Source organism: Poecile atricapillus, chromosome Z, assembly GCF_030490865.1.
Source record: "Poecile atricapillus isolate bPoeAtr1 chromosome Z, bPoeAtr1.hap1, whole genome shotgun sequence".
Classification (NCBI taxonomy): Eukaryota; Metazoa; Chordata; class Aves; order Passeriformes; family Paridae; genus Poecile; species Poecile atricapillus.
Window position 1 is genome coordinate 99,814,365 of NC_081289.1, and position 13,070 is coordinate 99,827,434.

Consider the following 13,070-nt stretch of genomic DNA (forward strand, 5'->3'; position numbering starts at 1 on the left):
GTCTCTGGATGCTCAAGAAAACATCCTGAAGTGACATTTTTTTTCACCCAAGCTAAGAGAGACATAAGCAGCCCAAAGCCGTAAGTAGACCTTGGTGGTTTTGCTGCTATCTAAACACAAGATAAGTAGGACCATTGTTACTCTCTAGATAAGCATTTGAGAACTCAGAAAGTTTTCCTTTGACTATAAAACATACCTAAGCACAGTAGCCCTGTGAAAAGCAGGCAAAGCAGACTGTCCTGGTCCAAGACAATAAATGTAGTGCTACTTGAAATACCTGGCTGAAGAATTGTTTGGTGTGAAAGCTGATTAGCCAGGTCATTAGTATCTGACACACAGATAAACAGGTAAGGAAAACAAACTGTTTTGTGAAATACAAAAGAAAGCCCATGATACCATCCTTTGCAAACTGTAAAGTATAAATGTACTGTGCCAGAAAAAAAATGAGTTTCCTTGTAAATCAGAGCCATATATGAAAGGCTCCTGATGGAAGGCATCTGCACATGTTAGAAACCCCCAACCTCACAGATGTGTATTTGACTTTCATGTGGTTTACACAGGTAGATAAGAAAATGAGAAATGAAAATGAGGGATGTCCTCCCTTCCCTGTAGGTTTCAGTGTAGATGTAGAAAATCCTTAGTTTTGTACAGCAAAGGCATTGGCTGACTGTTGCTGACCATGTTTTTAATCATTGTGTTCAAGCTTCTTTAACAGTACACAGAAAGTCTTTGTTAGGAGGGCATGTGCAGCTTACAAGTATAAAACATTATTTCGCTAACAACACAAAATGTTGCTAGTATTTGATGTGCAATTCAGATCACCATCATGCTTGCCAGCCCTACAGGACACCTCAGGAGTCACTTGTGGCCAGGAATGCATGAGATAGGCTGGCAGCTGGCCTCTGAGGATCCCTGGGACACAACCTCTGTGTTTCTGGGTTGCTTTCATTTCCCAGGTCAGTGGACACAGATAGCTCTGATGACTCCATCAATTACCAACTCTGGCGTTTGCTTTACTTCAGGATTTTATTTCTCAAGATGGTGTTTGAATCCTTCAGCATCTAAAAAACTTGTCTCAACAAGCCCAGTCCTTCTCTTATTTTTCTGCAGATTTTCTTACAATTGCTTCAACTACAGCAACCAAGGGAACAAAAGGGGGGTGCAGAAGGACCAGGCCTCTGGAGGTGGGTTGTGGTTTGCATAGAGAGAGGCTTGTGTCTGCTGGAGCAGCAGAGAGGAGAAAGGGAAATGCATGAACAGTATAACAATATAAAATCACATCTGATTTTTGTGTGGCATCTCACAGCAGCAGAAGCAGTGCAGTGAGGTCTCAAGGGGACTCAAGAGGAGGTTGTGTGATAGACAAATTTGTGTGGATCACTATGGCAAAGACCTGTTTCATGCCTGAACTTTACCTTTCCTGGGGACAGGATCTTGTCTGCAGAGCCTAACTCTGGGCCAAAACCATCAGGAATCCTCCAAGTCCATGATGTCTCCCTTTCTGGGCTGTGGTATTTCTGGAGCTCCAACAACCCAAATGTAAAAAGAGATCATGCTACAAACAAGATTCATGCTAAGGGTTCAGCAATACCACTGGTCTAGTGTCTGGTCTGCTGGAGAATCAGTAATCAGGAGACTTCTCTGGGAAGTTCTCCTTCATGCCTTAGCCTAGGAATCTGCAGTTCCTGCATGGGACACAGAACTCCAGAGGACTCACAGATGACCACACACACCTAGGATTGCAGCTTGGTGTGAGATGCTGCAGTTTGGTTCTGAGCAGCTCTTACCTGACACTTCTGGGGTAGTTTCTTGGAATATGTACCGTGGAGGTAGGTCAGGAGGGGAGGAAAGGCAGAAGGAATGTAGCTTGAGGTGAGAAGACTGGTATTTTTCCAAAGTGAATAAGACAGTTTAGGTTTTTCTACCTTGTTAGAGAGTAAGTACTGCAATGAGGACATGACCAGAGAGGGCATGCATGTCCAGGGAACTCTGTGTTCAGTTTAAATGCCTGCCAAGCAGCTTGCAATTGCAATGTCACCCACCCCAAACACTGCAGAAAACCATGTAAGCTTCTTAGGGCATGGACGCACACAGGGACATCTGGGCATACAGTGAGCCTGTCCCCCTGAGCAGCACAGCCTCAGCTCTTGAGAAGTGCAGGGTGTGGCTATGGTGATATTTGGGCACCTGTGTATCTGCATCACAGTGACTGCAGCCCTGCTTCTCCATCTCCACAGTGCAGAGTCCTGCACCTGCAGGGTAACTGCAGAAAACTGGGCACCTTGTGACACCCAAAGAACTTGGGCACCAGCTGGGTGGTGAGACCATCTTTGCTTCTGTTATAAGAGACTCTTCCCCATGGCCTCTGTATGCAGAAATGAACCTGCAGACTCCTGCTCTGTGCACGTGTTGTGTGAGCTCCCTCTCACACAGCATTTGTGTCCTTTTTGCCAAGTGACAGCTTCTACCCAAGGCCAGTTGTTTCTTTCCTTTAGCCAGAACTAAGTTACATAGCACAATATGAAGAAGAACAGCTCTTCCAGTATTATTTCACCATTGCTTTGCAGTGGCAGCAAATACAATATAAAATCTCTCCAACTATGACACGCAGTGTGGTACTGGAAAACATCTTGTTTTGAACAAGTGGCAAGAAGGTAAAACCTGGTAAGGAGTTTGTCCCCAGAAAAATAAGAGTGATCATCTATTTCTTTCCTTTCTATTGTTGATCAGTTATGATAAACACAGGGAGTCTGTAAGTTTAAAGGATAAGAAAAAGAGTCACTATTGTCTGGGACAAATAGTGGTGTTCCAGTGAGCTTGCAATTTACTCCATGGGTTTTGGTTTATATACTTGGATTCTTTCAAAGACAGAGAAATTCTTCCATCTCTAATCAAATGGTTTCATCCCTTATTCTCCTGTCTTTTCTTTCCTTCCCACTTTTGTTCAAAGGATGAGAAGAATCAGGTGTTGATCACCAATGCTTGGCTGCAGATGGTGAGTAACCTCTGTCAGTAAAGAAACTGTCTAATTAAAAACTTCTGAATGTGATTTCTTAGCTGAAAAGCAAGACTGCTATCTTACAGCTTATGTATAATGCAATAAAAGCACACATTTTGAGTCCTTTAAAATTTCCCTAGGGCTCCTTCTAGAATTTAAAATTAAATTCAGGAGACTACACTAATCCTTTGGACAGGCCTGTTGACCTTTGGAGCATGAAACCAACCGCATTGTTTTGCCATTGTATGTAGGGATCTAGTAACAAAGATCCCAGAGTTAGGGTCCCATCATAGATAAGAAGAGAATCTTCAAGGGGCTCAAGGCCCTCTCCATAACCAGAAATGGGGACTTAAGAGCCAGACACACAGTGATACGCAAGCAACTTGCACTTGCTACTTCTGGGTAAATCCCACCTCTGCCTGAAACTGGGAGCCAGGGCACCTGTCCCTGAACATAGAAATGGTCACTGGATCACATGCAAACTACTCATAGGGGGTATTGGGTAGTTTGGGGACCACAGAGGGCCCGATGCTACATTGTTGCTGGCAGCACCAAGGCACCTCTCTGGGATATTGCCTTCCCTTGTGCTTTATAAACCTCTTCCATAAAAATTACTCATCCCTCTTCCACAGCCTGCTCCAGCTGAGGATTCACCTGCACCGCTCATGCAGAATAAGCAAAACTGACGTTTACTAAGGGAAGGGACCTCCTTTGCAGGAGGGAGTTTCCCATCAGGTCTGCCTGGCTGCTTATGGTGAGGGATATAGTGTTTCCTTATGCTGTATAAACAGATCTCTTTACAGGAAAGAAGCAGTCCTTGAAGGAAAAACCAATTGGAACCTTGAATGATTAAACTAATTCTGTTTTGATTTTCACAGCCAAACACTATATCACATTAATATGTTCAATGTGCAGGCTGTTTCTTCCTCACTACCTGCTGGGATTTGCAGCAGAAATGAGTGTTTTCATATTGTAAAAACTAACCCAGACAAACCTGTATGACTACAGGATTGTTAGGTTAGAGCCTAACAAGTGGGTGTCCTGTCCCTTGCAGAGATGTTCTACAGGTATAGCGCCGATATGGGGTTCCCTTGCACATCTCCCATTGAGCTTCATTGTAAGTCAGAACGTTCTTCCCAAAAGCTGTTCCTGCAACTTTCTTGAATTCACTTGAGGTGTTGAGGTGGAGGAGATGGGATCAGAAACAACCCCTTGGCATATAAAGTTCACTTGCCTACCTCTCATAGCAAGGTGGTTAGTAAAAGAGTCACCCAACCTTTGTAATAAATTAAATTATTTCCACACAACGGGAACTTTCAGACCACGGTCCACCTACCACTAATCATCTCAAAACCCACTTCACTTCAGAAACAGCAGACCTCATGGAAGTGCCTACTGCCAGTGGTTCTGCTAGCCCACCATGAAAGGTTTGGGATGCCTGACTTCAGGCCACAAGATGAAGAGCTAGACACTGTCTTTAGTAGTCACACTGTTATTTCCTCTATATATGCCAGCCTATCTTAATAATTAAAGCCAAGCATTAACTATTACCATACTCCTGCTATTGCTATTGGCAAAATCTATTCTGTTCCCATAATATTCCAGAGAACTTAGAAGACTTTTACAGGCTGATATAATCTGATGTATGTGTTTGCCAACAGTCCTGGGTTGATGCTTACTTATCTTGGGATCAGTATGAATACCCAGGAGTGCAGAACTTGCGATTTCCTGCCGACCAGATTTGGGTACCAGACATTCTTCTGTATAACAGGTAAGCAAGATGTGAAATGGCCAGTAGGAGACTAGAACTAAATGCTGAAAATCAGCCATGCTTCACTGATACTATGGGCACTGATACCATGTCCTCTATGGATTTGACTCTTACCCTGAAAGACTAACAAAAACAAGCAAGCATAAGCTAACAGATTTTTCTAATAGCCAGTCTAGTTCTTCATTGCTGCAGTTCTGCAGATGACTTCTTCAGCTTTTTCTCAGTGAACACAGAGAGAAAACTAGTTATAGTCTCTTCAAAATTTCCGTATCTGCAGGAGAACTATTGTCCTATATCTGTCATAGCATTTCTGATTGAGTTAAACAGATTTTCATCTCACTTTTGTTTTCACATATTTTATAAACATCTCCATCATTTTTCTTCTACTCTGAAAATTCTCTAATCTGTTTTCCTTCTCCAGAGATTAATCTAGCTCTCTAGACAGCATTTCTGCAGTGTTGAATGAAGTGGAAACACTCTAGACAGCTGTTTCCTTAATGCTTTCCAGGAGGAGGGGATTTGGGGTTTTCTCTAATAATATCTTAATTCTGGACTTATTTTTTTATCTATTTCAAACCCCAGATATTGTTGTTCAGCTCTGCTGTCTTAGTAGATTTTCCCTGTTATGTCTTTGATAGTTTTCAGGGTAATACTTTTTAATTACCCAGATTAAATTTAATTTGTTAGTTTCCAGAGTTCCCCATGATCTGTCTTCCAAACCCTAACTACAACATATCCAGAGGAGGCCTGGAGAGACCTAGATTGTTTAAGTGTTCTTTACTTCAGCTTTGCTGCTTACTGTCTATTCCTTTTCAGTGTCTAAAAAGGAGGCATACAGCTTGGTCCATATTACTGTAGTTTGTAAGAACATGCTGAAATTCAGATAGACCACCAGCCTCCTCTTAGTAAGAAAACTAGACTGATTTAATGCAGTTGGCCCTTCACAAATCTGTGCCAGAGGTTTCACCCCGTTTTCTTTGAAGATAGGCTGATGGGTCTATAATTTCACCTTTGAATGAAGTCAGAATTGTCTTTGATCACCCCTAATTCACTATGTCCTTCCCTCTTCTCTACAAGCTCTCACAGATAATTGTTAATGCTTCAGAGGATATTTCAGCCAGTCCTTTCAGTTCTCAAGAGTAAACTTCATCAGCTCTGCTGAGTAGAATCTGTCTTATCTACATTTCCTTAACCTGTTCATCCCCTGCTCTGCCATGGACTCCTGCCGCTGTGTGAGAATGAGTTGCAAAGAGGAGGTGCACAGGGTGCAGAATACTGCAGCTCTCTGCACCCTGTTGTTTTTTTCCCTTCCACAGCAAGTGATGGATCAATCTGATCCTTTGTCTTTTCCTTGTCCCCTGGTATTTATAAAACCCCTTTTTGTTGTCTTTTATGTCTTTGATAATTATCACTCATTCTGGACTTACGCTTTTCAGTATCATCCCTTTTGTTTTGTGCTGGGGACAATACTGAGGACTGAGGACTCAAGACATGGATAAAGACCAGATCAGAAGAGTAATGGATATTCTGAATTTTTAAAATCTGGTTGAAAGACAGGGTATGTAGGATGGTGTAGTCATGCAACATAGACCTTCACAGAGCCACTACAGGCAAGGATCTACAAGCCAGGGGAGCCCTCTGTGGTTAATCTCTTCCCAAGAGACCCTCTGGAACATGTCTGCAGACCTGCTCCTTTAAGAATCATGTCCTTGTCTGGCTCATTACTCCTTTAATTTTCTCAAACTTGTTGGAATAAAGAAATTCTCTATTCTTTGTCCCTTTTGCTCTTGGAGTTTCAATGAATCTCCTCCTACAAGCCCGTTCAAGAAATTCTCTCCAGTGGTTTCTTCCAATGCTAGAAGCAAACTCTTGTCCTCTCTGCATCTCAGGAGATTGCACAATTGTTATGTCAGGCCACCACTGCTGTTACAAGATATCTGGGTAAGGTAACAGCTAACTCTATTTATGTGGTGAGCTGCCTCATTTTGACAGGTGCCCTAGAAAAGCCCCATTGTCCTGACTGCCCAGTTTTTGGATACAGCTAATGTGACACTTTTGCTTCTTTTCATTCTGCCTTTATTCTAAGACATGCAACACTCTGCCTCTCACTTCTTTAAGGACATTGCCTCATGCAAGCAGCCTGCCCAGGTGCAGGCTCACTGTAACTACAAGGAACTGAGATATACACTTCAGGGTATATACACTTCACTCAGATGTAGGAACTTAATTCAGCCAAAAGTTTATTTTTATGTTGACAGCTATATCTTTACTCACACATCAGTCTGCTTTTTCTTTGTTTTGTTTTCTGTTTTGTTTATATTGTATTACAGTGCAGATGAAAGATTTGATGCAACATTTCACACAAATGTGCTGGTGAACTACTCTGGATCCTGCCAATATATTCCTCCAGGTAGGGCAAAAAGGGTATTTGTTTACTTTTAATCAAATAATTTCAAGTAGGTTTTCTTAATGAATGAAACCAAGGTGTTTAAAAGCCATCTGTGGAAATTTTGCAGCCCGTCTAATAATGGGATAAACAGATGGATAATAATGGATAAACAGATCCACTAAGAAAATTTAAGTCCATTATCAGTGCTATTTACACTTTATAAATCAGTAAAATCCTCTGCTGAGCAGTTTGCTCAGAACATCCAGAGGCCCACCTGAAGTGTCATCCAAAGTAAGGTGGTGTGCACCATGTCATCATGTTTCATGTGCAGTCCAGCTAGGTCTCTGTTGTGAGGAGAGGTGTGTGAGCAGATGAGACCCCATGAGCAGCGCTCACTCAGCATTGAAACCCTTCCTGCTAGGCTAAAGCTAAAAATAGAGGGGAAAAGACAAACTGGTATTAGTCTCAGCCAGTTGGGCCCCAGTCTTTTTTCACCTGTCTTGGTGATTCCCTGGTGTACTCTTGCCTGTCAGACCAAGCAACACTGCCTGTAATCTGCTAGGGCCAGCAGGCACTGGGAGACAGGCAGGGCTGCTCCTGGGTGGCCACAATGTCCCAGCAAGGATGTCCCTACCTCAAGGATGCAGTGAGAGAGATCTTCATGGTGGAGGAAGGAAGGTTATTCCACTCATGGCAGCATCTTCCACCTGCAGTACTTGTTTGATTGTGTTGTATCACACAGAATTTTTTGAAGAGGAAACTGGCTCACAATCAGAGACAGATAAGGGTAAGATGGAATGCACCCTGCACATGCTTGATCATGACTATGACTATGCTCTATCTATAGGCATTTTGAAAAGCACATGTTATATTGATGTCCGCTGGTTCCCCTTTGATGTGCAGAAGTGTGATTTGAAGTTTGGCTCCTGGACTCACAGTGGCTGGTTGATTGACCTGCAGATGCTCGAGGCTGATATTTCCAACTACATCTCAAATGGAGAATGGGATTTAGTGGGTAAGTTGGCCCACCTTTGAATTTTCAATAGTCTAATTTTCAAAGGCAAACCTCAAAAATATAAAAATAATCAATCAATTGGACATAGAATACAGGTATTAAAAATATAGATCTAAGAAGAAGCAAAAAAAAAGGGAAAAAAAAATCACATATCAGAGACAGCCTTTCAGCAACGTTCATTGAACTGTGTCTGAAAACACTGTGCTCTGAAGCAATTGCTTGACACTGAGTACATAAATGAAAGCTACTAGTCCTGACACATCTGAGCAGTTTGTCAGTACTAAACTTGGATGTGTCTCATGTAGGTGCATGGAACACTACTCTCACATTTACTCTAATTCATCAGCAAAACTGATTGGTGTGAAAAGTATCTCAGCAAAACTTTTACATGAATGGATCTTAATCAGCCAGAAAAGCATCAAAGTGACTAGCAGTTTACAGAACCCACAGATCAGTATGCCTCTCTTCTATGCTTTGGAAGATACCTGTGTTTTCAAAAGAACTTATGCCCAGAACTAGTTAACCAGAGTGAGCTTCTAGTGAGTTGTTTTGAACTCATTTATGTAGCCGTAAGTCACAAGCAACGTTACGGAAATTGATGGAACTTAGACAACTGCAATGAGAGGTTATAAAAAAGACATTTTATCTTCCAGTCTGGATATACAGACGAGGAAATAAGTGCCCTGACCAGCTGCATGCAATACTTTTACCATTCAGGGCATCTTAGAAATTATATTCAGTTTAATGAGAAGGCAGAAGACTCCATAGTGAAGTTCTTCTAAAGTCTAGCTATTTCAGAGCAATTCTCCCTGTTCAGTGCTCCTTTACAGTGGGTATTTTTGTCCAATAATTTTGCATATTTGATTAATATTTTGTGGTTTAGCTGCCTTCCACCCTGATCAGGGGAGTACAAAACAGGGACTTAATTAGCTCATACAGCAAGAACATTAAGTAGCTCCTCAGGCAAACCATGGCTGTATCTTTTAAGAAAACTTTGCTAAGCCTCTGCCAAAATGCACACTTTGTCACATCATCTGTCATGTCCAAAGAAACAAAAGAGAAGTGAGCAATTTTGGCATGGAGTATACAAGGTACTGAGTTCAGCTCTCCTGATATTTCCAGTGCTCTTGCAGTCCCCATCACACAGCATGTCCGGCAATCTGCCACAGCAGGATCACCATGGGCAGCCCTGTAGTACATCCCTATTGGACAGTTATGTCTCTTAACCTTCAGATATGACAGACTTTGAGCTTTACTTGGCATCCTTTTTGAAAAGTAAGCCATACCCTGTCTGTTTTTCCTGATAAAAAAAGAGCAAATAGAGGATCCCAGAAAAGTAAGAAGCAGTGACACTTGTCACACAGAAAATTCGCTGCATGTGCTAGTGAATATCACATCAATAGTATGTGACCATTCACAGAATGTAGGAATGTGCAGAATGCACATTTTTCTTGCTGAGGTTTTGTTCTGGCCCAGATGAGCCTTAGTGTGATGAGCTTTAGATGAGCTAAGGTAGGTTCAAGTGGCTCAGAAGGCATGAAAGTAAACCCTAGAAAGCACAGAAGGTGGGTTAAGAAAAGCAGAGGTAACACACATTGGCTCATAAACCATCACATCTTGGTCCAGTCCAGGGAGGTAACTGGGAGTCCTGCACCTCTCCCCACTGCTCTGATCACCCTCTGTAGGTGTCCCAGGGAAGAGGAATGAGATGTATTATGAATGCTGCAAAGAACCATACCCAGATGTGACGTACACCATCACCATGCGTCGACGCACCCTCTATTATGGCTTGAACTTACTCATTCCCTGTGTTCTCATATCTGGCTTAGCACTGCTTGTATTCCTTTTGCCAGCTGATTCTGGGGAGAAGATTTCTTTAGGTAAGTGCTGAAATATTAATTTATTTCATGAGCATCCTATAAAATAGGAAAATAAATACTTCATTGTGCTATAGTGCTTGATGAATAAAAATTTCACTAGAAGAGCAATAGAAATACTTTTTTGGTTGCAGGAACAAGAATAACAGCTTTCTGTATGGCATTTACACATCCTGTGCTACACATATAACAGCTGGGGAAAAGCTGAACTTGTTGCTGGCACAGGCAGTAGTGATAGTAGTCTGTCATGCCTGTTGTTATGTTCTTTAGTACATCTCAATGCATTTCACAGCTCGTTGTGACTGTCCTTTTCAGAACATACTGAACATACATTATGAAACATACTAGGAAACAAAGAGTGAAGGGCTGTGGACAGCAGCAACTGGGCACCAGATTTTTGCCTTCAAAGTTCAGCTCCCAAAACACCTTGCCATGAGTCCCCTATGAATACAGCCATGGAAGAGCTAAATGAGATTTGCTATTGTGTGTGTTGATAAAAATGGGAAGGGTTCTTCCAAGAGAAGATAGGGGAGAGCTGTAAATACACCAGACTAGCCCAGATGAGATCTTACGAGTTAATTGTCCATGATTCTGTCTCAGAAAAGAGACTTCTAAGTTGATGAAGTGTCTTCAGTGGTTTTTTTTTTGTTAAAAAATAAAAGGTATCTGAGCAGCCTGCCTTACAAGAAGTAAAACACAGGCTATCAGGGGTACAATTGCTGTCTATGAAATACAGGATGCGCATAAGGAAAATAATTTTCTGAGCTGAAGCACTATGTTGACACAAAAATAGGAGCCAATGTTCATGCATTGACTTTTTGATTTCTCAGTACCAGGAGGAAAGGTTTAGCAACAGCCTTTCCAGATAGAGCAAAGAGCTTCTTTTAAAACAGACTACATGTTTTTGAGGGGTGTTATATAATATGTGATAGCAAAACCTAGGCTGCTGTCTGTGTCTTTCCCTTAACAACTATTTGAGCTTTGTGCAATGTTTTGGAAAAGTGCTATAGTTAACCAGTTTTGCAAGCTTCGTTTCACTCAGCAAAAAAGATTTTTCCATTACTTTGAGAGAAGCAAGGGTTTGTGTGTATTAGAGAAAAGTGAAAGGAGAGCAGATAGAGTTGCATCTAAAAACACTTGCACTTTGTGGAAGCTCTAATCTTCACTGACATACATGAAATCATGGGTTTGGCCTAGCCATATATCAGGACAAAGCTATATTTAATGGCAAAGGCATCAGAGGAGCAGCTGCAGAGTTCATTTTCCTCACTCTTCCCAAATATGTTCACTCCCTCCAGGTATCACTGTCCTTCTTTCCTTGACTGTATTCATGCTGCTTGTGGCTGAGATCATGCCTGCAACCTCTGACTCTGTCCCACTAATAGGTAAGTCGATTTTCACTGCTTTGTGCACCATGTATGATGCCTCTCAAGAGCTGTTCAAAACAAATTTAAAGACTGATTACTCTTGGTACTCCAGTTTTGCATTCAGCAATGTCAGGAATGTCAGCCTGGACTTCACCATGTGTATGTATGAAAAGGACCTACATGACCCATAAAAAGGCACTGGAAATACTAGATAAGCAGGTACCTGCAAGGATTGAGAGGACACAGAATCAACACTGCAGAAAATTAATCCTTCTTCTTCTGCATCACCCTGCCTCCCTGTTATTACACAAATCCTTCCCACCTTCCCTTTTCTCTCTATCTGAAGAGCAATTCAGGAAGCACAGTCAAAATTCAAGTATGTCACCGGAGCATTTTTAATATGTACTGAAAACTATGGAACAGATCATCATCTTGGGATTGTGGGCCAGAGAGACATTGTTACAATCTCTGTTTTTACAGAACCACCGCTTTACCTTGGTCTCATAGGGCCTTATTCTAGGGTAGAGAAAATAAAGTGTTGTCCTATTTTAAAAAAATTAAAAAGAATGAACACTACCTGAAAGACCTGTGAGTACAAATCATGACTAACGTGCATGTTCTAGACACAATTTGTACTCAAAGCATTTACTCATACAGCTTCATTATTTCTCTTCAAGGCTTTAAAACTAAGCCTGACTCTGGGGAAGGAGGAAAAGCATGCCACAGTAAGGACAGTGGCACCCACAGGCAAGAATTCCTGAAAACCTCCAAAAAAACATACACATCTTCATGAAAATTAGCAAGACTCTTGGCTTCAAGTTATACAGGAGCTTCCAAAAAGCTATAAAACCTCTTTCTGAACATATACCTAGAACACACTGGAGACAGACACAATTCTAAAAGAAACGTGTGTAAGGAGGAGACACAAGACGTCTTGAATCACTGTTGGCATAATTTTGCTCTGTATAATACATAACAAATCCCATTTAGAATTTGTGAGGGGGTACATTTGCCTATGGCCAGTCCATTAGCTTTAACCTGAACAGTTTCTACTAATACAGTCTTCTATTATAAAAGGTAGGATTTGTACCAAGAAAAGCTATGAATAATTATGTATTTTTACAGACTTTGATGATGCAATAACAGACAATTTCTTCTTATCAGAGAATCCTAAAGTTCCTAAAGAATCCACTACTCTCTCATTCTCTGGAAATATTTTGTTATTGAAGACAATCATGTTGGTCAGACATGATTTATTCTTATTAGATGTTGGATGGCTGTTCCCAGTCCCAGCCCTCTTCTTCAGTTGTCCAGAAGTGTTCCCTGAGGACTTCCTGCCTGATTTATCCAGGTACAGAGTCAGAATGACAAAGCTGTTGTTCTGTGGATTATCCTTTTAAGCTTTTTAGAGGTGGATGCATCATCTGTCCATCTCCTTGGTCTTGCAATGATACCTTTAGGATTCTTGATGATCCCATGGATTTGGGCAGTTCAGATCTCACAATCAATCCTTGAATCCTTCCTTACCTATTTCTGGTCATGTTCCTCATCCTTGAACCATCTTTAAACACAGAGATGTCAGAGACCTTGATGGTGCAAACTGAGGCAAAGTACATACTGCCTTGACCTTATCACTGTTCACTGTCACTAAAT

General features: G+C 41.5%; 1 protein-coding gene across 1 annotated transcript in view; it reads left to right on the forward strand.

Moving 5' to 3' along the window:
* The window catches only part of LOC131572997 (neuronal acetylcholine receptor subunit alpha-7-like), a 57,044-nt gene that overhangs the window by 26,392 nt on the left and 17,582 nt on the right, over positions 1-13,070 (forward strand). Inside the window, exons 3-8 of the mRNA XM_058826488.1 lie at positions 2,951-2,995; positions 4,660-4,769; positions 7,100-7,179; positions 8,006-8,173; positions 9,859-10,053; positions 11,349-11,435. Of these exons, the coding sequence (XP_058682471.1) occupies positions 2,951-2,995; positions 4,660-4,769; positions 7,100-7,179; positions 8,006-8,173; positions 9,859-10,053; positions 11,349-11,435 (685 nt within the window). The remainder of the gene's footprint in view (positions 1-2,950; positions 2,996-4,659; positions 4,770-7,099; positions 7,180-8,005; positions 8,174-9,858; positions 10,054-11,348; positions 11,436-13,070) is intronic.